Here is a 26,554-nt window from a genome sequence, read left to right as displayed (position 1 = left end):
GAGAAAGTCTACCATGCCGTCCCATTTTGACCTCTCTATTTGACCATTAATAAAAAAAAAAAAAAATTACTTAGTGGTTAAGAAAGTGATTTTAAATGTATTGGCATATTTTTTTTATTTTTTTAAAAATATTTAAATGTATTAAAAAAATGTGAGAAGAAAAAAGGAAAAAAAAAAACCACTGGGCAGCACGCCCAGAGGTAAGAGTGGGGCGGCATAGTAACCCCACTCTTTATTTCATCTTATTTCATCATTACAATTTTTTCAAATTCTCACACAAAATATAACAAACAAAATATATAATTATGCGAACCGATTCAGTTCGGTTCGATCTGATCCTAGAAAACATAAAACTGAGACCGAATCGATTATGACCGATTTTTAAAATAGAGGAATGGGTCCCGGACCGAACCGGTCCAAAATCGAACTGAATCGGTCCGATTTTCCGGTTCACCGGTTTATTTTTACAACCATATATATAGTGTCCTACCCATAGTTGAACGACGGCATTATCGATCAAAGGGTTATTAACTTATCAAAGATATTTATTAGTTTTAGGGTATTTCATTTTTGAAATTGTTCTACTACTAATATTTGAATGCTAAAAATGAATTATTGTTAAACAACAAAATATTGATTGTTTTAACTAAAATATTCATTAGGGTCAGGTAGCATGCATCTACAACCCGACTCACCTAATCTGCCCATCCCATTATAGGACGAGCATGCAACCTGCCCGCCATGGGTCATGGCCACGACCGTGGATCTATGTTTTTTGTACACAAATCTAAACATCTACAAAAAAATATGAAATTTCTTATTGGTTTTGTTTTATTCTTTTTCCATATTTGAAATTTTGTGAAGAATCTATTGTTAGACTGGATGGCAAGACAATGGTGGCGTCAATCTGCCTAGTAAGCGAAAATAAACAATCAGATATATGTGCGGAGACGGGATGTGGGAAGGGTGGCTACCCACCCAATTAGGATGAATAGCACCCCTAAAAATCACACCCTTTAAATTTTACATTATCTCTATTTATCTTAAACCAAACAATTACTTGTTAGCCATTGATATCAAGTATAAACCTTACAACATGCCTAATGCAGCGTGCCAACATGGAACTAAGGGTTGAAAACAAAATAACAAATCTAGTTGTAACCAATTAAGGTGTCATTTGGATATTGAGTTAAGATGAGATGAGTTGAGATCAAAGTTAAAAGTTGAATAAAATATTGTTATAATATTATTTTTAATATTATTATTATTTTGAGATTTGAAAAAATTGAATTGTTTATTATATTTTATGTGAAATTTTGGAAAAGTTGTAATTAGGGGTGGGGGCAAAAACTATGCCCACTCCGACTCTGTCCAAATTCCGACAAGACTCTGACTCTGACAGAGTCAGAGTTTTCAAAAATCGGAGATTGGAGTCGGAGTCCGGAGCCCATGTTGGCTCCATACTCCAACATAAAAAAAAATAAAAAATTCTGAAGCATTTTCTATTACTTCTCTGTCTGTATTTTTAGTATATTTTCTATCAATCTGCCATTCTGCCTTTCTTGAGACTTGCGTCTCTCTGTCAGTTCATTTGTCTTGTCCCTTTCTGTCTACTTCACTTTTTTGCTTTTTTGAGTTTTTCCTTCTTTTCTTTTTAATTTCTGTTCTAGGGCCCTGTGAGTGGACTAATGACATGATGTTAACTTTTTAACTTTTTTGAGTTTTTACTTTTTAAATCACTGTAAGGACTTTCTTACTTTTTGAGTTTTTTATTTTATTTTATTTTATTTTTTTAAGTTTTGGTTCAAAGTTTCAAACCGTCAGTGTTGGTACCAATCCCCACCCTTCATTTGTTTATATCTATTTTTTGATCTCTCATATCCAAGCTCCTCTTCATCTTCAACATCGATTCCCTACTCTCTCTAATTTCCTTTTATGTTTTTGTGAAGCCATCTTGCAAATAGAGAAATACATGTGGTTTAGACTCTTATAAGTATAGTCTCTATAACAAGCAAACCCATTAGCCTGGAGATGGTTCGATAGGCAACAATGGCAACTCAAGTTCTCGCAGAAGATGGCTCCATTGGCTTTAGCAGTGTTGACACCTCTGCCATTCGACGATGGCAGTCACCGAGGCCCCCCTCTCTCTATGTGGCTTCAACACTCCAACAACTCCGATCGAAGTTAGAGTCCACTCTTAATACAAAAGTTGGAGTCGGAGCCTAACTTCAACTCTGACAAAAGTTAGAGTTGGGCTTTCCGACACCACCGAAGTTGGAGCCCAACCCTACTTATTATGATTAGATGAGTTGAGATCACTCTTGTATTCAAGCCGGACTAAGAATGTTACAATATTTTAAGAAACATTTGACTTTGAGAAATAAATTATATATATATATATATGTATATGTATGTTGAAGACCAAGTCCAAGATACTGTTGTTAGAGACCAAGTCAAGGAGGTTATGATGGAAAAGGAGCAGACTTGATCTTGGAAATTATCACAAACTTGAAATCTGAAAGTTACCGTAGTTATAGTTTATTCAAATGTAAACTTGAAATTTAAATTCTTGCTATTTTGTTCAACAGCTCTTATATAAATCATGTGTAATCCTCACGGAAATAGAGTAGAGAAATATACGACTTCTTTTCAAATTTCAGTCTTCTGAACATTTTACATGGTATCTGAGAGCCAGCAAGACTAACGTCCCACCATTTACAATGCCTGTCTCCTCCAACTCCAACCCAAATTAGTCCCAACTTCCAACCTTTAAAACTATGCCCTACATGGTCACAATTAAACTCCACCGTGAGAATTATCTTCTTTGGAGAGCCCAAATGGTTCCATACTTCAAAGGTCAAGATGTATTTGGCTATATTGATGGTTCGATTCCAAAACTATCTCCGACCCTTGAAAGTTCTTCCTCCACCAGTGATATCTCCCCCTCACCAAATCCTGCCTATCTACAATGGATAAAATAGGATAATCTCATTCTGAGCACTCTGATGGCCTCTCTTACTTAGAGTGTCCTTGTTCAAGTTATCAACTATAACACGTCTCGAGACATGTGGCTGTCCCTTGAACAAAATTTCTCCTCCCAATCGAAGGCTCACATTGTTCATATTCGGTCTCAGCTAGCCACTGCCACCAAAGGCACTTCCTCTGTCATTGATTATTTTCTTCATGTCAAAGAGCTCTCAGATGAGCTTGCAATTGCTAGGTAACCCCTCTCTGAAGATGTCATCATCTCTTACATCCTCGCCGGTTTGGGAAACGATTATGAGTCGCTGGTTTCCACTTTTACGGCATGACCAGATCCTCTTAAACTTGAAGATGTCTATTCTCTTCGATTGACAAGTGAGTCTAGACTTAACCATCACGGTCAAGTCACACCCATTATCAATGTTATTGCTAATGTTGCGACCAAACAATCTCCACAAAATTGCGGATGAGGCCGTAATGGAGGGTATAGAGGCCGGGGGCTTGGTGATTGTCAGGATATTTTGTTAAAATATCTATTTAAAGTAAGGCAATTGAGTTTGATTGGTCATACAAATAAGATTAAATGTTACACTTTTTATAAAATGGATATTGTCTCATGGGCTGTGAAGTTTAAGAGTTATTTTTCTCAACACTTGCTTATTCTTTGTAATGGGCTAATGAAGGTTTAACTGTGCAGGTGTTGAAGGCCCTAGAGCCCGAGCCCCACTCAGCCTTTGAGTCCCGAGTCCATCGAAGCATTAAGCCTCTCAACCACTCAAACCCTTTACATTTCTTCTGCTAAGAAGCCAAGTTCTTCCAGAGGGTAGAATGGAGATAAAGAGAAGGCGATGGTTAGAGGAGAGAGAGGGAGAAATGATGAAGGAAAGTGAGGATAAAAGGGGTCGAGGCTCAAGGATGCAAGGAGGAGTATTTTGTTGTTCTTGTAGTGTTTTCTATTTTACTTTTGCTTTCTATTACAAGTGTTGCTCTGTTAGGGTTTCTGTGAAGCTTTGGAATCATTCTAGGCTAATCTCTGCAACTAGGGTTGTAGGGAATGTGGTTTTCTTCCTCCTTTTGAGTATTGCTGGTTGCTGTGATTTTTAGCAAGACTCTGTCTCTGCGTTTTCATTCTTGATTCATTGTGGGTTTCTGAAAGATCTCTTGTTCTTGACCTATTGTAGACTCATGGCATGTTTTTTCTGAGTTTATGTGTTAATATCATGACTGGTTTGACACAAGCATATGCACCCCCCGGCCAACATCTCGATGGTTGAGGAAACCCTAACCCTATGTCCCTAGTATTTACTCTTCTGCCATTACTTTTTCAATTCCCCAAAGGTTCTAAACTATTTTATCTAAGTTGATTGTTTCTGTTCATCAACTCATTTTTCCAAGAAATTAAAGAGTGCAAAAGCTATTTTCATTTTAACTTGAATTCATCTTTTATTTCCTTTAGAGTAATTACAGTCCCTCATCCTTAATGTCTGAATACAAACTCATCCTACATATTGTACAAATTCCAAATACATAATTCATCCCATTCTCACAGTAAATAACCTTAATCCCATCTAACTACGAATGTCCATATGTTTCCATCTTTTACTGTTCTTTTTCATTTGAACCTTTTTGCTTGATTGATTGTGTTGACAAAATTATCCCTATGGAGATGACCTAGGAAGCTCCTTGTACTATTAAATTTGCTTTTATACTTGGAAGCAATATTTGGTGAGTACCATATGGTAACCATAGTAGTAACAATAACTACACTAGTCGTGGACAGTTTAGCCGCACCTCTCTTGTCTACCAAGTATGTGAAAAACCTGGACACTCTGCTAAAAAATATTTTCACAGATTTGATATTTCCTATTAGGATAATTCTAATGCGGCTCGACAACCACAAGCCATGGTCGCATCAAACCAACACAACTTGGAGTCTAATTGGCAGCCAAACACAGGAGCCACGCATCACTTGACAAATGATGTCAACAATCTCAATCTTTGTAATGAAGACTATGATGGACCTGACCAATTTTTGTCCATCACAAAAATTGGTTCTACCTTATTTTCTTCTCCTTCCAAACCGTTTGTTCTCAATAATGTTTTGCTAGTTCCTGAAATTCAAAAAAATCTTATTTCTGTTCAGCAATTCTGTCTTGATAATCATGTTTATTTTAAGTTTCACGATCTTTATTTTGCCATCAAGGACTACTCGGGGAACATCCTACACCGAGGCAATCTTAAGGATGGTCTGTATTCCTTCTCACCAGCTCCATGTCAAAGTCACCCTTGGGCCCTCTCCAATGTTCGTTTATCTATTTTTGGTTGGCACCGCAGAATTGGCCACGCGTCCATATCTATAGTCCAAAATGTCCTATCTAATTTTTATGTTCCAGTTGATAAAAATAAAATGCAATCTGTGTGTCTGGATTACCAAATGGCCAAATGCCATGCTTTGCCGTTTAAGTCTTCTTCTCATGTGTCAAATAAACCTCTTGATTTAATTTTTACGGATACTAGCTTCTATTCTTTCTAATTTTGGTGCAAGATATTATGTTAGTTTTCTTGATGATTGCACAAAGTTTTTATGGCTTTTTCCTCTTAAACTAAAATTCGAAGTTGAAAAAATATTTTTTAAATTTCAAGCTTATGTTGAGCACTTCTTTAAAACAAAAATTAAAGCCATTCAATCTGATAGGGGTGGTAAATATAGGCGACTTAACCAATTTTTCAAAGATTATGGAATTCAACATCATCTCGCCTGTCCCTACACCTATCAACAAATGGGTTCCATTGAGCGCAGGCATAGACAGGTAGTTGAAATGGGACTTGCTCTTCTCTTACATTCCAATTTATCTAAATGTTTTTGGGAAGACGCATTTCAAACTGCTACCTATATTATAAATCGACTACCAACTCCAATCTTTAAAAAAAAATCCCCATACGAAATCGTTTTTAATAGAAAGCCAGATTATTCATTTATGCGCACTTTTGGTTGTGCATGTTGGCCTTACTTTTGACCATACAATAAACACAAAATTGATTTCCGATCTAAAACGTGCATTTTTATTGGCTATATCATTTGTCATCACGAATATAATTGCCTCGATTTATCAACTGGAAAAGTTTATATCTAGCGACATGTCGTCTTTAACAAAAATCTATTTCCATATTGTAAAAGCCAACTTCCACAAAAATCTACCAACTCCACCGACCTTGTTCTCCTCCCATATCTCATTCAAATGCCTTCTACTTCACCTATTTGTGATGTAGGTACTCGTGCCAATCCATTCTCTATATCTCATTTGAATGCAAGTCAGGGACAACATACATCTTCATGGCAAAAGGAAGAGAATGCATCTCCTGTCAGGGATATTGAATCACCTCCTGAGTTGTCTCATTTGGTGCAGCCACGTTCCTCTCCACCAGTCCAACACATGCCAGTCCCGCAAACCCCAAGGCACTCAATAGTCACTCGCTCAAGAAATAATATAGTCAAGCCAACTATACCATTTTCAGGAATTATTCGGTATCCACTTCTGAAAGCACTTGTTGCTTTTGTTACCATAGAAGATTTTGAGCCAGCGTGTTATACGGAGGCCTCCAAATATCAACAATGTCGAGAGGCGATGAACAAAGAGTTTGATGCCTTGCTCCAAAATGGCACATGGACTCTAGTACCTCCAAAACCTAACATTAATGTTGTAGGTAGCAAATGGGTATTCAAAATTAAAAGGAATGCAAATGGTCAAATAGCACGCTACAAAGCAAGGTTGGTAGCTAAAGGATATCATCATCAACATGGTGTGGGTTTCAATGAGACTTTCAGCCCTGTGGTCAAACCAGCAACAGTTCATACTGTTCTTTCACTAGCTGTGACTCACAAATGGTCCATTCGCCAAATTGATGTGCAAAATGCGTTCCTACATGGAACCTTACAAGAAGAAGTCTATACGGTTCAGCCTCCCGGATTTCAACATCCTCAATATTCAAATCACCTTTGGCGTCTCAAGAAGTCTTTATATGGCTTACAGCAAACCCATCGTGCTTGGTTTTCTCGGCTTACAAAAAAACTCATGACCCTCGGGTTTCACAATAGCAAGGCATATACATCTCTCTATATTTATCACACCTCCTATATGATTATATATATATTCTAATATATGTTGTAGACATCATTATAACAGGACCAAGTTCAGTTGCTATTGATCAGTTAATTAACGTACTAAAATCATATTTTGCAATGAAAGATCTCGGGTCTCTTAGTTACTTTCTGGGTGTTGAAGATGTGCCATATGATGGTGGTTTATTCCACACAACGTCGCTATCTTGTTGATCTCTTCAAATGAAGTTTTATGGATAAAGCCAAACTTTGCTCCACTCCAATGGCTACTACCATTTCTCTCACAGTAGATGATGGAGAATCCTTTGAAGACCCTCAGTTATATTGCAGTATTGTTGGAGGGTTACAATATCTTTCCTTCACTAGACCGGATTTTGCATTTGTTGTACACAAGGTTAGCAAATTTATGCACAACCCATGTGTTCCACATTGGCAATTGGTTAAACGTATTTTACGTTATCTTAAATTTTCCGTCTTGGATGGATTATATATTGACAAAAGTCCAGAATTTTCACTTCATGGATTTTTGGATGGTGATTGGGGGGGAGATCGTGATGACCGCAAATTTATCGGCTCCTATTGTGTATTTTTGGGCCAAAACTTAGTCTCTTGGAGCTGTAAGTAGCAACAAACAGTTGCTAGAAATAGTACAGAGGCTGAGAATAAGTCACTAGCAAATGCAGTAGCTGAGATTCAATGGTTGAAAACACTACTGACTAAGTTACGCATTCCTATATCTTCAACACCAGTGTTATGGTGCAACAACGTAGGTGCAGTCTATTTGTCTTCTAATCCAGTGTTTCATGCACACACAAAACATATAGAAATCGATTTCCATTTTGTACTGGATGGTAAATAAATGTCTACAAGTTAAATTTATTTCAAGTCGAGATCAACTTGCGGATTTATTTACCAAACTGTTGAGTGTTACACGGTTTCAGCTTCTAAAGTCCAATCTTAAGGTATGAAATCTTCCCTTACGATTGCGGGGGCATGTTGAAGGCAAAGTCCAAGTACTACTATTAGAGACCAAGTCAAGGAGGTTACGATGGAAGATGAGCATACTTGATCTTGGGAATTATCACAAACTTGAAATTTGAAAGTTACTGTAGTTGTAGTTTATTCAAATGTAAATTTGAAATTTAAATTCTTGCTATTCTGTTACAACAGCTCTTATATAAATTATGTGTAATTGTCACGGAAACAGAGTAGAGAAATATATGACTTTTTTCCAAATTTCAGTCTTTTGAACATTTTACAATGTATGTATGTATGTATGTATAGATTCGGTTGAAAAGTATAAACCCTTGCTCCAATTATTGAATATGACATTTTAAAATATCCAAGAATGGTTGACTTGAGAATGAATGCTTTATGGGGCATCACTAAGTTTATTTCCTCATCATTATATATATATATGATAAAGGTAATATAAACAAGAGATCCAACAGAACAAGGACATATTGCTAATGTCTAAGCCAAGGTAAGACTTTCTAATTTCCTTGACCACCCTTAACTAGATATGCCTTCGAATCCATACATTCACCTGTAATTATGAACTTCTAATCTTTTTCTTGCTCATGCACGATTTCAATATTTTTCCAGCATAAAGACATATTTTCCAAGGAAAATTATCACGCTTTATATGCTTGATGATCTTTAGGTTGCAAGGCAAGGTGGTCCTCATCACTGGTGCAACAAGTGGAATTGGTAAGGAGGCAATCAAATTATTCGCTGAGAATGGAGCTTTTGTTGTTGCTACCGATGTTCAAGACGAATTGAATAATCAAGTTGCAGCATCAATAGGTCTAGAGAGAGTGAGCTATCGCCATTGCGATGTAAGAGACGAAAAGCAAGTGGAGGGAACAGTGAATTATACTTTGGAAAAATATGGCAGCCTAGATGTCTTGTTCAGCAATGCAGGAACCCTAGTTCAATTAACTGGCATCCTAGAGCTCGACATCAATGGTGGCTTTGAAGATACCATGGCCACAAATGTTCGTGAAATGGCTGCAACAATGAAGCACGCAGCCCCAGCCATGGTTGACAGAAAGACACGCGGATCCATCATCTGCACCACGAGTGTGGCTGCCTCGCTCCGAGGAGTCGGTCCACTTGCCTACACTCATCCAAACATGCCCTCGTTGGTCTCGTCCAGGCGGCTTGCAGCGAGTTTGGGGCCCACAGTGTAACAACCCGCTAGAAATTCACCGGTGGAATTTCTATTGACTTTAGAAACCTTATGAAAACGCCATAAGTTTTTACGAATCGACCAATCACGCAGCTTTTAGTTTGTTAACATAGTCAGTGTTATCACTCACTATGATCCTAGAAATATGAGTTTAATTATTTGAAGTAGTTAGAAGTGTCAGATTGTGTTTTGGTCTACACCATTAGACTTAGTTGATTATTTAAGATTTTATGACTCAATAGCCAATTTTCATAATTTCGGACAAAACAACTGTTCGAAATTGTGAAATTATTTTTAGGGGCACTTCGGGGTTGAATTTCAGTAAACGATTTTCACTACAGGTTAATATGAATATTTTGGATTTTTCTGTACTAAGTTTATCATGCATTTCTTCGGAATGAATAGTAACTTCGATAAGCACACCCAGTGCAGTGTTTTCAAAATCACTATGTAGAATGTCCAAATTAGCTTAAAGAAGTTTTATTTGGACACTTGGCAAGATCTTAGCCATATATAATGATTAGTATTAGACACTTGACACCATGAGGAGCTATTAGATGGATTTGTGAAGGAAGTCAAGGTGTGAGATCATGCCGCCTAAGCAAAACTTTGTTTCATCTGATCAACCAATTTGTGCTAGACCAAAGAGGATTTCAATCCTAGCAAAACTCTAAATGGTTGGAATCCAATTGAAACCCCAAAAGCTTGATTGAAACCAAAACCCTAAACAGTTTCTCCAAACCCTAAAGTTGGCCTCCAAACCATTTTTAATCCGATTTCTAGCATTGTGTTTAATTACTTGATTAAATCACTCTCATATGCTATTAATTAATCAAACCCTTGTTATGATATTATTATCAACCTTTTAAACCTTGTAAATTTTATTGGGCCAAAATAAATTGGTTTTGGGCTTGATAGCATCTCAAACCCTAACCAAACCACCTTTAAACCCCAAATTGAAGCCCACTTGGTTGGGGCCCACGAATTTGGCTACCTTGGCAAAGCTTCTTGAAGAAGTTTCCTCCCCACATGGCAGACCATCCACTGCCATTGGTTGTAACCCATTAGAGCCTTGATGTGAAGAGAAGTCCACACCATCAACCTCCATCTCTCACGGCTACTGCAGGCAATCATTTGCCCTCATTACTATCTACTTTATGTCACATAGACAACTCCAATCAAGGGTCTTTCAAGCCCATAACTTTCCCCACCAGGAGTCTAAAGTCATGCAAGACACATTTCTCTCTATTTTATCACTTATTCCCCCGTTTTTAGAGAGAAACCCAAAAGAGCTCTCTCCGGCAGATTTCTGGGTCTTTTTATGTGGCTATTTTTTACCATTTGTATGTATTTTCTCATGATTACTCCATCATAAAAGTTTTTTGTTTTTGAGTCTAGTTTCCGTAGATGTCTTATTAGTCTCATTCCATGCTCATTTGCTCAGTCAAAAGTATTTTTAAACATAAAAAGGTCATTCTGGGCATGAAACTAGAGAGTATGATATGTTTTGGAATTTTTTACCAAGCTAGTGGTCTGAAAATTTTGTGGATTGTTGTTAGCATTTGTTTATGAATTTTCATTAAGATTTTGTTGCATGAATAAAACTTTTGATGATAGATTTTCTTAGGTTTAGAAACTTGAAAATTGGAAGTGAAAAAACAATTTTTGTTTTGTGAAAGTTGGAATATTTCGTGGTTTGATGTTATTCCAAAGGCTTTAATATTTTTATATGATGATCCTAAGCCTCTTATATACTTGTTAGGATGTTATTTTGAAGATATTTAGTATTAGTTTTAAAGATATGATTTTCTATTCAAGAGGATTTCGGTTAGGCCTAAGATTTGATGTTTTTGAGTTAGATCCATGTTTTATTGAGTTTTAGCTATGTGATTTTAAGTTTGATGGTTAGATCTTCTTTAGGGCACATTTTTAAACTATGAGATGTTTTAGTTTGAAGATCACATCTGTTTAAGCCATGGATCAAGAGATTGATCAAAGTTAGTGGAGATAAAAGTTTCTGTTTTGGATTAACTTTAAAACCAAAAACTCCAAGTGTTGTGTTGTGATTTTTGGTGGTTTTTGTTTGATGATTTAAAGCATGGTTGATCTTAGGATGATATTATGAATGTATTAGAAGTAAGATTTGTTTTTTTTTTTTAGAATTCTTGGAGATGTTTTTATTAAGGCCAAAACTTATGATTTAAGAGTTTACTTTTGTTAAAATGTTTGGGTCTTTTTATAAAAAGTCTGGTGTTGATGATTAGTTTTTTCTTAATGGATATTTTAAGTGTATTTTTAAACTTAGGATAGGAAGATCCTTGTTACAAAATTTTGATTTAATCATGGATTTTGAAGATGGAAGAAATTGTAACCAAAATCAAGAGAAATGACCTATGAATGTTTAGGCTATTGTGAGTTTTTCATAGTTGTAAATAGTTTTAAATTTTTTGAGTTGATATTTGAGTCTAGGACAAAATTTACATGAGAAATATAAATTTTGGTAATTTTTAGAGTTAGGATGTGAAATCCTTAAGTTAGGGGTAAAATGGTTATTTTTCCACATGTACAGGGTAAAATGGTAATTTTATTATAAGTTATCTATTTTCACATTTCTAGTTGTTAGTAATTAAACTTCTATCTTTTAGAATACCCTCTTACAGTTACTCGTGTTTCGCACTTTAATCTTGTAGAATGCAACGATCAAGGTAAGTTAACTCTAAACTTACTATCAGTTTACAGTGTATGTGTGATGGATAAGGGAACTACAGTTTATGTTCGTATGTTGTTATATATGTCATGTCAACACATGTTTATTACATGAATTATGTTGTCACGAAAATCTTATCTGTTACACAATATATTCTGTCACATGTTACTATATGTTGCAAGTATGTCACATTACGTATACAATTTGTTATATGTATATCATGTCACATAATATTCACTGTCACATGTTATGCCAAGTTATGAAATGTTGTCTATTACACGTTATGCCATGTTACAAAATATTGTCATGTTATGCCATGTTACGTTATATTACGGAATATTTTATGTTACATGTATTACATGTTATGAAATATTATCTATTATATTTATGCCTCAAAGTATGTCATGTTTGCAGTCTTACATTCATGTCATGTTACGCTAAGTTAGGACTTCTCTCGTTTATGTTACGTCACATGACGAAATGTCATATATGCCAATTAAGTTATTAATGTCAATCACGACCCTAAGCGTTAGGATGGAGTAATGTCCTAGTAGAACTTATTTGTTCACGCTAGAGTGTCTAAATAGGTATGAAATTTATTGGGTTGACGAAGTACAGTCAACATGTTGCGAATGGAGCCTAACTAGCTAGTCACCGGAGCGCGCCAGACACTAACAACGATGGAGTCACACATTATGTTACGTGTGTCCACATCAAGTGTGGCACAAACAATTCATAGGGCCACAACAACATACACTACGTGAGACACAGCAATTGTGACATGTAGAATACGTGGGGCCACAACAACTGTGGAGTACGTATTAACTCATTCATAGCTGGTATAGACGTCTGTATTGTGATACTGCAATCGACAGGGACACACGGCTCAAGGGGACCCGTGTAGCACTCGTATGGTCATTTTATTAATTAAATCTATTGAATAAGATTTCAAATTCATGTATTTCACATTCAAGTTATGTTTCACGTCATGTTAAGTTCAAGTATATGTCCATGTCAAGTTTCAAGTTCATGTCAATCATGGTAACCCCATGAGACAAAAATATATTTCAAGTTCATGTTTATATCATGTTATGTTTACGTTCATGTTATGTTCAAGTTCACGTTCATGTTGTGTTCAAGTTCACATTCATGTGATATCATATTCACGTTCATGTTATGTCATGTTCACGTTCACGTTCACGTTATGTTCCAAGTTCACATTGATGATATGTTATGCGTGGGTTCATGTTATGTTCAAGTTCACATTCATGTTATGTCATGTTCACGTTCATGTTATGATCCAAGTTCATATTTATGTTATGTCATACTCAGGTTTATGTTATGTTCAAGTTTATGTTCAAATTATGTATGTTCATGTTCATACTATGTTTCAAGTTCACGTTCATGCTATGTTGCTAGTCCATATTATGTTTTAAGTTCACGTACATGCCATGTGACGTCAAGTTAAGTTTCAGTTTTAGTTCAAGTTATGTCATTTATGCTATATTGTATGTCAGGTTATGCTATGCTTACTTATGACTTTGATTATACATTCATACTTTTATTGTCATGCATGCATCATTAACCTGTGTGGAAGTTTCCTATTAACTTGCTGGAATTTGTAATCAAATCTCACCGTGATAGTCCCAACTACCATTCCTCTAGAATGGTAGGCGATGCGTTAAGATCAGAGCAGGGAGCAGACATTGGCAGACTGGAGGAGGTTGACTAGAAGCCGTAGACGCAACACGGAGCTTACAACCTCCATAGTTAGGTCTTTGGATAGTATTCCTGCATTGTTAGTCGAATTACGTGAGTTATTCAACGAATTAGTCCAATAGTATATTTTGGCAATGTAATTATGGAGCCAGGTCTCCGTTGTTTTGAGATTACAATCTTTTGAGACCCGTGCTGTAATCGTGGATGTTTTAAGTATGCATGATTTATGTTTTAACTAATTGAGATATTATAAGTTTGGTGCTTAGTATTGCTAAAAAAAATTATTCACTGCAAATATTACAAAATGCTAAATGCATGTTAGGAACATTGCATCTTATATGTCATGAAATGGGGCAGGCAACCTTGTATTGCATATCTCGACGCTTCAGATATCCGTCTGATTCCAAGTAGAATCTGGGGTGTCACACACAGGATTAGTGTAAACTGCATTTCCCCATTTGGGATTGCCACTCCTCTCTCATGCAGAGCTTTCAATCTGCAACCTGATCAGGTAGAAGCTTACAGTTATTGTGGCGCCCTCGACCTCCACATGTTATTTTTTTGAAGTTTGTGACACCGGGATGATGACCACACAGATCACGCACCCCAACGACCAATGCTTAGAATGTGTACAACATGCAATAAATGTACAAAATAATATTTGTAGCAGAGAAATAAAAATATCTTTCTTTATTAAGTACTAGAATTGGTCAAAAACAGTAAAAGATTATTACAAGATTTATACAGTCATCCGACAGATAAATTAAAGACAAGAAATAACATAAGGGAAAGAAATCCCATAACACTGATCAACATATCAGCAACTCAAACCTCCAGCGGAGCTGATCCCTCGGGTTCATACTTGAGTTTTGCGTCAGACTCTACGGCACCATAAGACGGAAATGTAGGGTAAAACATCACAATGGAATTATGACATCTCAGCAAGTAATTAACCAAAACAACATCCAAGAGATTTAAAAAACATTAATGTAATCACACGTCTCCATAGGGACAAATATGCAAAAAACAAAACCACGTTCATTTTTTTCCAAAAATATACTTTTAATTACTCACGCCATTTTTTGGCCCAATCATAACCATTATTCTATTATTCATGCACCACAGTCTCCCTTATGGATTGTCCGCACACTCTGACTCTCATCGTCACATTACGGGTAACGTCCGTTTATGAGACTTCGTAACGAGCGATGCACAGTTCCGCGTCCAGCACGTACATAGCCAAGCATCTTCTAACTTCGCCAGCCTAAAGGTCATGGAATCGGTACGAGAGTGTTATCGTCTCGTTTGTTTCAGTCATCGCCCTACGACAACTCAAAGGACATCACGTCAGTCTGTTACGATCCCGAGTGACCAGAGGAGCTCCATCGAGATAACGCCCCCATCTCGGCTTGGGGTCATGATACACACGCTCCCACGTTGTTTGGATTCGAAGATGAGTTGAGATGGGTTGTGAATAGTAGTGAGATGAGTTGTGAATAGTAATGAAATTTGTGAGTTAAAGTTGATAAATAGTAGTGAATAGTAGTAATATGAGTTGAGATGAGTTGTGAATCCAAACCTCAATTCCAAACATACAACGTGACTTCACAGCAAAATTTATTAAAGATGATAAATATGCATTTCAACAGTTATTGGAATACATATTAAATTGCTCATTTATAAATTCACAATAATTACAAAAATATAATTTACAACCAACTACACACGTAATCTTATCCTCCAATCCGGCCCAAGGCCCAATTCCAACAATTACATTTAAAATTCCAACACTTCAACGGCCTAAGGCCTAATTTCAACAACAACTCCGTCTAATACCCAACATTTCAACGACCCAAGGCCCAATTCTAACAAATCAACAGTTTACAATTAAAAGACAATTATAACAATGCTATTTAAAACTCATGGGTTGTGTTGGAAAATTACATACACGAAGATGAAAATTTTTTGGAAGATCGCACGAAAGGAGGTGTTGCCAAAGGTGGTAGTGCACGGCGGAGGAGTGCCAAAAAGGGCTTTTATTCTCACAGGTTGGCTAATTTTTACAAGTTGATATTCACGGGTGACTCACGGGGATGGTCAAACAGCCAAGGGAAAACACTGTGTGCGGCGGTTCATGATGGTGTACACGGCAAAAAGCCTAAGGCTTTCGGGTTAACAAATACAAACTTTGAAACAAGATTTAGAGTTGAGAGAAAAAGAGAGAAAGATGAACTAATATTCTAATCTCTGGGGAACTCAATCCTATTTATAGGCTGAGCACAGTGGTAACAGGTGGCCGTGTGTCACTTGAATAGAGAAAACAAAACCGCTAGCTCAAGCCGTGGAGGAGAGGGAGGCTAAGGAGTGGACGTATGGCACGGCAGCTGGACAACAACTCTTCGGAGTTCATTGCCGCACGACACAGAGAAGAAAGTAGAAGAAGGAGGTGGAAGATGGTGGCCGTGTGGAGCGGCAACTGGACAACGAGTCTTCAAAGTCCCATGCCAAACGACACCGAGAAGAAAAATGGAAGGAGGAGGTGGGAGGAAAGGAGGTGGCGGCCGATGGTGAGAGAAAGTAATTTTATGTGCTGTCGTGCTTTGATTGGAGGAAGAAATCGGCATAATAGTAGCTAGTATAAGAAGAAACAGAAGAAAGAAGAAGATAGAAGAAAGGAGCAAGAAGAGAGGGACGTCGCAAGGAAGAAAAGGATGAAACCCTAAGGGGTTTTCCTCCAAACGGCGCCATTTAACTAAGGGGAGGGCTGGGTTCCAAATGCCACACGGGCTGGGCTTCAAACCACACGGGTCGGGCCAAAACACAACACACACACGGGCTGGATTCAAATCACACAGGTTAGGTTCAAAATTCATATGGGTTGGGTCCAAACACACGGGCTGGGTTGAGATTAAACCCCAAGGCTGGGCCAATTAACACAACACACACAATTCACGCATAACTCAAAAAAATAAAAACACAACAATTTAAAAAGTCCAACCGAAAATACACCAAATTAAACATAAATAAAATAAATAAAATAACACAAATAAAATAATAAAAATACAATTAAATAAAAAATAGGGATTTAAAATACATAAAAAGTAGGAATCTCACAGTTACGTAGCAACCAATTTGAAGGGAATTGTGTTGAAGGCTAAGTATGTTGCTGAGGCTGCTTTGTTTCTCGATTATGATGAATCTGCTTACATCAGTGGCCACAACTTAACTGTGGATGGAGGATTCACGGTGGTTAATCAATAGTTTTCTGCTATGTAGAAGATGAACGACCACATTTTAATCTCTATCTGAGGAACCAGACGTTATAATATTCTATGTAGGATTGGCTTTTTAGTTTTTCGTCTTCAATTCCATGTGAAATTGAAATGGTTTTGATTTTTGAACTCCAACCGGATTGTAACTGAGTAATGCTATATACAATTATGGAGTGTGCAAATGTCATGCAGTCGCTTTGAAAAAGAGTGGAGTTTATTATTAAAAAATTAATTTTTTTCATATGGATCTCATATTTATTCACTTTTTTCAAAGTGATTGCGTTGCGCTTACACACTCACAACTGTAAATATCATTACTCTTGTTACAAGTACTTCTCATGTGCGTTTTCCTCGAAATCTGTATGCATTAATGTTACCTCTCATGTGTTTTATTTTCCCATGGGCATGGCGAAACCTAAAAAATATTTCCTATCAATAATTTCTGAGTTTTTTTCAATCTCTGATGACACGGATGCTTGTCACCATGATCATCAACCTAGAACTTAAGGAAGAAACATATTTTAAAATTAATGGTGTAAATTGCAAGAATACATGTTCATCCAAATCACTCTTAATTATAAGTCAGACATGTATTTTGATCTATTAATAATGTGTTACTGATTCACAGGTGCTTTGGATTAAAGAATAGCAGGAGTACATGATGTTTTTGTCTAATTTTTTATAGGACCAAAGCTTTAACTTTCCCATTTTAAGGCCAGGGCTGATCTGTAGTACTCAATAATTTTATATTAATATGTGATATGCATTATCAAGTAATTTTACTATCGTCATCAATCATATAAATACTTTAGTGAAAGTCTATTAAAAGACCATATTAGATTATTACAAGTCTTTATTATATTTCACTTGCCAAGCAATCATATAACCATACACCATAAAGTCATGTTAAGAATGTGATGATTGAAATGATGATAAATAATATTTTCATTCTTATATCCTTTACAAAATAAAACTTGAGAGTCTATAATTTTTGGTTATACAAATGAAATGAGATGAAAATTAAAAATTGAATAAAATATTATTAGAATATAATTTTTTAATATAATTTTTTTTTAGATTTGAAAATCTTTTATTGTATTTTGTGTAGGAGTTTTAAAAAATTATAATAATTAAATGAGAAGAGATAGTTTGTATAAACAAGACCTAAAGAATTTAATTAAAATGATGAAGAATAACATTAATGCATTGTAGAGAAAACTCGAGGGAAGGAAGAAGTTGAAAAGAAAAAATCTATTAATCATCAATTTTCTCATCATCCTCTTATCATCTCATGATGTGGCATTAGATGATAGGTTCACAAATGAAATATAATAAATAGTTTCCAATCATTTAATGACACATCATAAGATGATGAAAGGATGATAGAAATTGGGATGATGAGTAACATTACTAAAAAATGGGAAGTTTTCTTGAATTGTGAGTTGCTACTAGGGGTGGCAATATGTGACACAATCTGTTAATCCAACACAAATACGACACGATAGAAGCGGGTTAGGATTTAGCCTTAACGGGTTCGAGTCAAAACCGGTTGACCCGTTAAGACACGATTACTTAACGGTTTGATAACGAGTTAATCCGTTATGACTTATTAAGAAAGTTAAAATTACAATTATATCATTATACCTAAAAATAAAATTATTGAGATTTTTATTGTTTGGATTGTAATTTTGGACTTATATTTAGTTTTATATTTTTTATAGATATTGTGATTTTAACATTTATATAAAATTATGTTAAACTTAACTAGGTCAAACAAATTAATTTCAGGTTTGTTCAACCCATTTATATAAACGAGTCAAAACGGATTGACACAACACGACCTGTTATGTTAATGGGTCGTGTTAAGGTTTGAGATTTTGACACGATAAGCTTAACGGGTCAAATTAAGATTGACCCATATAGTATAATATATATGTTTTGACACGACACGAATACGACCGGTTAACACGATTTGACATCCCTAGTTGCTAGGATAGTATTTAGGCTTGTCATTGTCAATATTGAGCCCAAAACACAAAGTGCCGCACACGTGATTTTGTTGGGCCAGTGTCTACTGTAAACAAGTGTGGTTAGCAGTGGCGGACCTATTAAGGGGCAGGGGGGCCATGGCCCCCCCCCCCCCCCCAAAGTTTGAAAAAAAAATAATATATATTAATTTTTTTATTTAATAGGATTATATTAATCTCATATTGCGTTGGCCCTCTCTCTAAAAAATTATCTTGGCCCCTTCTACAAAATTATTTTGATCTTATAGATTATTTTGACTCAGAAATATAATAAAAAATATTATTATAGTTTTAGCTTTGCTTGGCCCCCTACAACAAATTTCTAGTTCCGCCACTGGTGGTTAGGCTATAAATCTCTTCTTCATCACGTTGAATATGATAAATTTGTTTATAATTCAATCCAAAATTTTAAATTAGATTAGGGTTTTTGACTGAATCTCTAATCCTAAATTAGGTAATTAGGAGTTCAATCCTTGTAGGCTTGAATTAATTTTCTTTCATTTTTTTAATTCAAGTTCTTTTATTTGTTGGACATCGCATTATCATTTTTATCCATATTTTTTTATGTTTTTTTTTTCAGGTTTTTCTATAGTTATTAACTTATTGCATCTTGGACACTTAGTTCTTGTTTAGTTACATAGATGAGTTGAGATGAAAGTTAAAAGTTAAATAAAATATTATTAGAATATTATTTTTTAATATTATTTTTGTTTTGAGATTTGAATAAGTTGATTTTTTTTTGTTTTTTTTTTGTTTGAGAGTTTGAGAAAGTTGTAATAATTAGATGAGATGAGATGGTTTGTGAAAATATATCCTTGAATGGACCATTTGTAATAGATTTGTTATTTTTCAATTACTCAAACTATTTGTAAGTTTTACTTTATAAACTTTATTTAGGGATTAAATTTATTTCTTGATTATTTATATTTTTAAATTTGAAAAAGTATATTTATTTTGTTGGATATGGGCTGAAAGTCATTTTTGGGCGGGAAAAAAACCTTATATATTTGGGCTCAATGGGCAATGACCCATGGGTGACCTTAGTGGGGCCGCCCGACCACTAAGGGGACTTGATAACGGACACAAAAGGAGGCTCCCTATCAAGGAGTAAGAGCATTCTCATCCCTTTTCTTGTAATCTTTCTTAAAATTTGGTTAAAAATCAAACTTCTTATAATTTTTTCCTAAATTTTTCTTATTTTTAAAAAATTTCATATATCTTATTCTCTATTATTTCTCTATTCTATTAAACTAATATTTTTCTATTCTTTCTTTATTAATTTTTTCTCTCACTTCTATTTTCATTCTTAACTGCCAACTCTTTTGTATTTTTCTCTTGTTTTCAATATCACATTCTACTAATTTTGTAAATACTGGTACAATTTTTTTTCCCAGATATAATAATAGTTTTCAAACTATTACGGTATTACAAATAATAATTTGTTTTTGAATATGCGCATTTTCCAATACGAATGCATTTTTTAATATGGTTTTGTTCGTATATATAACGGTAATATTTGATTTGTCTTTGTCTAATGATAACATTTTTTGTCATTTTATATAACGGTAATATTTTGTTTCCATTCTCCAACTGTAACACATCTTCTCCGTGTAACAACGATAATATTTTTTGTCATTTCTCTAATGATAATATTATTTGTCCTATATTTAACGGTAATATTTTTGAATTTTTTGTAATGACCATATGGAATGTAATGGTATCTTTTTTTTCTATATAAATAGGATTTTAGTTCCATTCATATACTCAGGAACCTAAGTCTAATTTCATCTTAAGAGAAATTTGTCATTCCAATCTTATCTTCTACTCCTTTAATTAAATGACTTGTTCGTTCTTTCGTAAATTGCTAGTTAACTTATTCTTTGAAGATGAGTTGGATGTGTTCGATTTGTGTGAGAGAGAATGATAGAGATTACAAGAAATCCGACCGATGAAGAGAGGCCTCTAATGATAGTAACAAACGGTGCGAGAGAGGGCCGTTACAAAAGAGGACAATCAAGACTCGAGAGAGATTTTCACGTGAGACCAACACCAGGAAAGGAATGGATGGGTCAATTGGGGATATTTGAGGAACCACTAGAGCAACTCTAAATCAAATCTCTAATTTAGGAATCTGGATGGGAGGGGGTTTTTGAGGTTTTTCTAAATTTTTTCTTCAAAATATAGAGATAACGGGCGTTTAAAAAAGGAGAATGCTGAGGCAAGGTGGGCAGTTGCCCAGGTAGCAAGCTTATAGGAGATAACAGGCCAACTTGTAACACATATGGACTCTAACAAAAGAAAGAGTGATTTACAGCTTGGTATTATCATCATACAACTTTGTTTTTCTTTTTTCTTTTTATTGTTTTTAAAGCAAGTCTACCCACTCTCATTTTACATATATATATATATATAAAATGTACACACACAATTACACATTATTGTATTAAAATAATTGTAGAATCGTGGACTTAGTTTTTGGTGGGTCCTTGTCATTTTCCTTCCCACTCACCAGCCAATGCAGCCATACTTCAACACAACTTTCACATAATTTATATAAAGTATAATTTATTATTTTTTTTAAAATTTTCTTATAAATTAAAATTTTCCATGTCCATTTAGGCAATATAACTTTCAAAGAAAGCACTTTCGAATCTACCATCACATGTGGTCGTGTAAAATTGAGTCATTAATCATGCAATTGTGTATACTCCACAATTTATCCTATCCTAAACAAAACCAGACACAAAATTTTGTTTTTCCTCCTGAATTTTTTCAGCCCTTATTTAGGATTTGTATCTGTCCCTTCATTTATGGGGACTGTGTCACCGACCAAGGCGCCAGCGTTATCTATCCTATTCTCCACCTTAACTGATAAACATTTTTTTTTATAAACGTGAGTTCAAGATCCTAAACCAGACAGTCAAAGCTAACAGTCTTGTATACCGAACCATCTACTCAAGCTTCTCCGATTGAACAGGCTCTGGAAACTTTATACACAGATTCACTGCCATAATACCATTCCATCTCAAGTCTTCATATCTGATGTTGGAAATCTTTGATCTTAGCATCTGAAGGCCTAAGATCTCCAAAATATTAGTAAGACTACCCTAGCAATAGGTGGATTGGTGTCCATATATGGCACTCGTAGTATACTGGTATGATTTTGTTTGTTTTGGGATTGTTGGGATTGCCTTCTGTGGTTCCTTATGGGTGATATGGAGGAAGGAAGGCGGCTCAAGATGCGATGAAAATACAGTTTATGAGAGCCTTCTGGTGGCTAGACCTGAAATTGGTGATGTCTATGTGAGTGCACTCCCAAAGGGTCATGTCAGCACCTCCCAGCTATGGACCAGTTGCTGGCGAGGGGTGCACCCCAGCTGGCTCTTAGCTACTCGTTTTATATCCTTTCTGGTCATGGCAGGGTTTCTTACTTGGGATGTTTTGGACTGGAATGCTGAATCTGTCTTTATGTTCTACACCGAGTAAGATCTTCCTTTTGCTTACATTTCAATCGTGCATGTTTTATTTGCGTGTTCCTTAGAATTGGAATTGCAGTTCCTTAGAATTGTGTTAAATTGTATAACAGTCCCTTTGGTTTGCGTAATTTTGGATAATTTAGTATCTAAATCTACCATAAACGTACTTAAAACACATGGAATAAACATCTTGGGAAGTGCACAGTCTAGTCAAATGTTATTCAGAAAGAACAGCCCATCCTTAAACATATGAGGGAGTGAGTGCAGAGTTCTGAACCTTTTGGTGAACAGCTAATAGGGTACTAGACTCTTATAGCTGTCGTATGCAATGGAAATTTCTCATAGTACCATAACTTGCAGAAATTAAAATTGCAATTGCTATTAATCATATACTCTTTTAGGCACATCAAGGATATAACTTCCATGCTAATCCAATGTGAAAAGATTGTGACCTTAGGCAAACATGTGTATGCAAAACCTATTAGGGGCAGGCTCTATGCATCGATTGGACGAGGCGATCCCAGACAACTGAATTTTGGAAGGGACATCTAAGTGTAGCCTGCGTGAGAAAATGTCACAAGAAAGAAGTTAAGCAGGGTTAAAACCGACTACAGAGAAAAATCATGGGAGAGTAAAATAAAGGGTACAGAGGGAACATTATGACACCATGGCCAAAGGCATTGAAGTTGTACATGTTTTTGAATAATAGGTCTGATGATAAGTGCACAGAGGGAACATAATGACACCATGGCCAAAGGCTCTTTTTCTTCTTGATCTTTTAGGTCTTTTGCTTTACATTTTTTGGCTTGAATATCATGCCATAGTGTCTTTACATTAAAGCTTCCACCTTCTATTTCTACATACTGGATCCTCATTTTTGAAATTTCACCTGCATTTTGCTGTGGGCAAACACTAAAATAAAGAAAAGAAAAGTTTATCAGACTTTAATGTTTATCCTACCTTTGTTTCCCTTATGGATATTGGAGGTAGGAGAATCTAAGTGAGTTGTGTTTTATTGACATGGAAAGGTGCCTAACCTCCTATGTTTTGGTATAATTTTTGTGCAGGTGGACATTTGCATTAGTTCTGGTCTATTTTGCAGTACGTACATCAACATATCCGTATTTCTTTTTCCATAGTCTTTAGTGCAAGAACTTCTATTGGTTCCTACTTGCTTCTAAATGCTCTAGGTAATTATAGGTTGGAAATATCAAAGATATAGATGGAACATAGACCGATAGGCATTTATCTGTTTTTTTTCCTCTCTAAAATCAATCAAACTTGAATTCATTTCAAGGCAGCTCCTGCTTTACATATGCCATAAACTTCTGTGTAGCTTGGTACCATTGTATCTGGATATGGATGCTGGCTATCCTCACAAACACCTCTGTCTGAAAATGGGACAAGGGATGAGTTTCTGAGAAGGGATTTTGAAGAGAGTGGAACCACAAACTCCATTTCTTACAGGGAAAAAGTGATTGAGGGTACCATCAAGCTGCAAAGCCACTATGCTGAAGAGGAATTTCAGAGAAGAGCAGGATTTTGGGGATATTTAATGCAAGTTGCATATCAGGTTAATCCGAAACTATTGGTTAAACTGCTATAGCATGTTGATTAATGAATATCTGTTAGGCTTTAAATTCTGGTTGGAGCTAATAACTTACCTGCAACAGACTTGTGGAGGTGCTGTTATACTTACAGACATTGTGTTTTGGTGTGTCATCGTCCCATTTTTATCAATTGCACATGTTCGCTTAAACGTGGTAAGAATCCATGCCCATACTCTTTTGTATGTGACATTCCTCCTCCAAAAGTTAGGGAAATGAATAAATTTGGAGTAGCGTCCTCTTCATGAAAAAAAAAAAAAAAAAAAAAAAAACTCACTTCCAGAAACCTTTCTATTTCTCTCTCTAGCAACCTAGTCTATAGGTGAATATTCATCCTCACTGGTTTCCTCCTATTGTTTTGCAGTTGATGGGTTGCATGCATGCTTTGAATGCTTTTTTCCTTCTTCTGGATACCTCACTCAATAGCCTTGTAAGTATCATACCATTAAGAAGTGAAAAAGCCTATTGATCTATGTGACCTGTGCTAACTCTTGTGCATGGTCACTGGTTTCCTCCATTATACATTGGCTTCACAGGTTTAATAATGCCACATTGCATTCTTGTCTTTTCCAGCCATTTCCTTGGTTCCGGATTGCATATTTTATCATCTGGAGCTGTGTCTATGTTGTTTTCCAGTGGGTTATTCACGCCTGTGGTTTTACATGGTATGAACGATTTTGTCAGCCTATGTCCTTTCCTATGACATTGTTTTTTTTTCCCTTTTGATAAGTAAAAATCCTATGACATTGTTCAAAGGAAGGATAATTGATATGTTGGTGCAAGCACTTTTGACTTACTTTCGAGTCTTTCCCAGGTGGCCATATCCCTTCATCGAGCTAGATACACCCTGGGCTCCTTTATGGTATATACAATATTTCCACCATTTTCTTCCATTTCACCTTGAATTCCAGAGTATCTAATCAATGTGTTAATTTTATACAGGTACTTTTCCTTCGCTGTGCTCCACATCCCCTGTTATGGGATATATGCACTGATCATAAAAGCGAAAAACTCGATTCTTCCCAGATTGTTTCCCCATTCTTTTATTAGGTCACGTTAGTTTCTAGTTGTTACAGTACTAGTTTGTAGAAAACTTCTTGCCGAGGGCTTGTGCACTCTCAAGATTAGTCATGACACCGTTCCCGGACACCCAATGCCAATCTAAAAAAGAAAATCTGAGTACTAGTACTGTTGGAAGTGGCAATAATCTTGCTAGATATGATATTGTCCTTTTTATGTGTGGATCTTCCTCTTCCTCTTCTGTTTAGTATGAGCATATGATTGTCCATATTTTATGAGAAACTTGGGTATCCTACTACAACTGCTTCAATCAACTAGATATGATTTTAGATGGAAAATTAGATGGAAAATCTGGAGAGAGGTTTATGTCAACCAGCACACACAACTTGTTTAATCAACAAGCCCTGAAATCATAAATTGTGTTTCGATTGCTGCAAAAGTTCGATACGAGCAAACTAAAGAAGCCATAAAATCTATCATACCAGAGGTAGTCCTTTGAGATGACTTAACTGTATGACCATGACCAGTCTCTCAAATAAGACCCTCAGCTACAAAAAGCTAGAGATTCATATATGAATGGATCAAAACTGTCGAGGCAACTCTGAACAAAACTGCCCACCCAATTCAAACCCCTTTTAACAGTCTTAAAGGATGCAAGGAGATGATTACCAGCCTTTAAGAAAAGGAAATTTTACTAATCTCCTTCATTGGAGGAATACTATGAGTAAAAATCTCTTTTAGAACACCTTACCGATGAGTAAAAATCTTAAAACCAAGGTGTAAAAAAGAACCAAAAAGACAACCTAAGTAGAACACAAACTTAAGCAATTATAGTGTGTTGTCCATTAGTTCAAAACCATCAACATATCATTGATAGTTATCAAGAAAAGATGCTAACATTGGAAAATGCACTGCTTAAGGCAAACATAAATTACCTTTTCCATTCAAACCAAATTTCAAATGCAGAAAATGCTTGAAAATTTGACATACAGAAGATAAATGGAATAGGAGAGAGAAAGCAGGGGGTGGCAGATTTTGAAGCTTGGACGGAAAAACATTATTCAAGTTAATTGGAATAGAAGAAGGCATGCTTTATCACTTTTAAGGGCCTGTTTACAACATAACTATTATCAGGTCTTTTTAGATATTTTCTTTTTAAATATTACTTAAATATAAAATATTATTTTAAATTTTTTAAACAAAATACAAAATCTTATATAACTTTACCAAACTTTCAAACAAAAATTATATTCAAAAATTATATTTAAACAATATTTTAACTTTATAATATTTTTATTCAATTTTTTTTTCCTTTCATTTTTCAAAATCTATTAAAACATCTTAACTCAAACTATCTCATTATTATTCATAAATCATTTTACTATTATTTAAAATTTGTTAATATCTTTCACGACTTATGTCCTATTATTACA

At 35.5% G+C, this 26,554-nt stretch overlaps 1 protein-coding gene, 1 non-coding gene and 1 pseudogene across 3 annotated transcripts; all 3 read left to right on the top strand.

Annotated features, from left to right (window-relative positions):
• The first annotated feature begins 3,224 nt into the window (after positions 1-3,224).
• LOC121263935 lies at positions 3,225-3,363 on the top strand. The gene has a single exon (XR_005940416.1). It is a non-coding gene; the product is annotated as a small nucleolar RNA Z247 (small nucleolar RNA).
• Positions 3,364-8,571: 5,208 nt separating this feature from the next.
• Positions 8,572-16,980, top strand: LOC121262010 (annotated as a pseudogene).
• A 4,951-nt stretch (positions 16,981-21,931) lies between these two features.
• LOC121263350 lies at positions 21,932-25,337 on the top strand. Of its 2 annotated transcripts, none has more exons than XM_041166198.1 (8): positions 21,932-22,500; positions 23,562-23,595; positions 23,831-24,067; positions 24,168-24,254; positions 24,466-24,531; positions 24,675-24,766; positions 24,916-24,963; positions 25,044-25,337. In XM_041166198.1, exons 1-8 carry the CDS (start codon positions 22,154-22,156, stop codon positions 25,159-25,161), a joined length of 1,029 nt encoding a protein of 342 aa, XP_041022132.1. In that variant the 5' UTR covers positions 21,932-22,153; the 3' UTR covers positions 25,162-25,337. The 2 variants fall into 2 exon arrangements, with proteins under 2 accessions (XP_041022132.1, XP_041022131.1); XM_041166197.1 differs by having other exon boundaries at positions 21,935-22,500; positions 24,168-24,257.
• The last annotated feature ends 1,217 nt before the right edge of the window (positions 25,338-26,554 follow it).

This window comes from Juglans microcarpa x Juglans regia, chromosome 4S, assembly GCF_004785595.1.
Source record: "Juglans microcarpa x Juglans regia isolate MS1-56 chromosome 4S, Jm3101_v1.0, whole genome shotgun sequence".
NCBI classification, from domain to species: Eukaryota; Viridiplantae; Streptophyta; class Magnoliopsida; order Fagales; family Juglandaceae; genus Juglans; species Juglans microcarpa x Juglans regia.
This window is presented reverse-complemented; position numbering and strand designations above follow the sequence as displayed.

What these genes read in the sequence shown, in the direction of transcription:
- LOC121263350 (XM_041166197.1), top strand. Translation starts at nt 22,154, where the DNA reads ATGGCACTCGTAGTATACTGGTATGATTTTGTTTGTTTTGGGATTGTT. An exon ending in ATACCTCACTCAATAGCCTT is followed by an intron (nt 24,532 to 24,674) that starts GTAAGTATCATA and finishes TGTCTTTTCCAG; the next exon opens with CCATTTCCTTGGTTCCGGAT. An exon ending in CACGCCTGTGGTTTTACATG is followed by an intron (nt 24,767 to 24,915) that starts GTATGAACGATT and finishes AGTCTTTCCCAG; the next exon opens with GTGGCCATATCCCTTCATCG.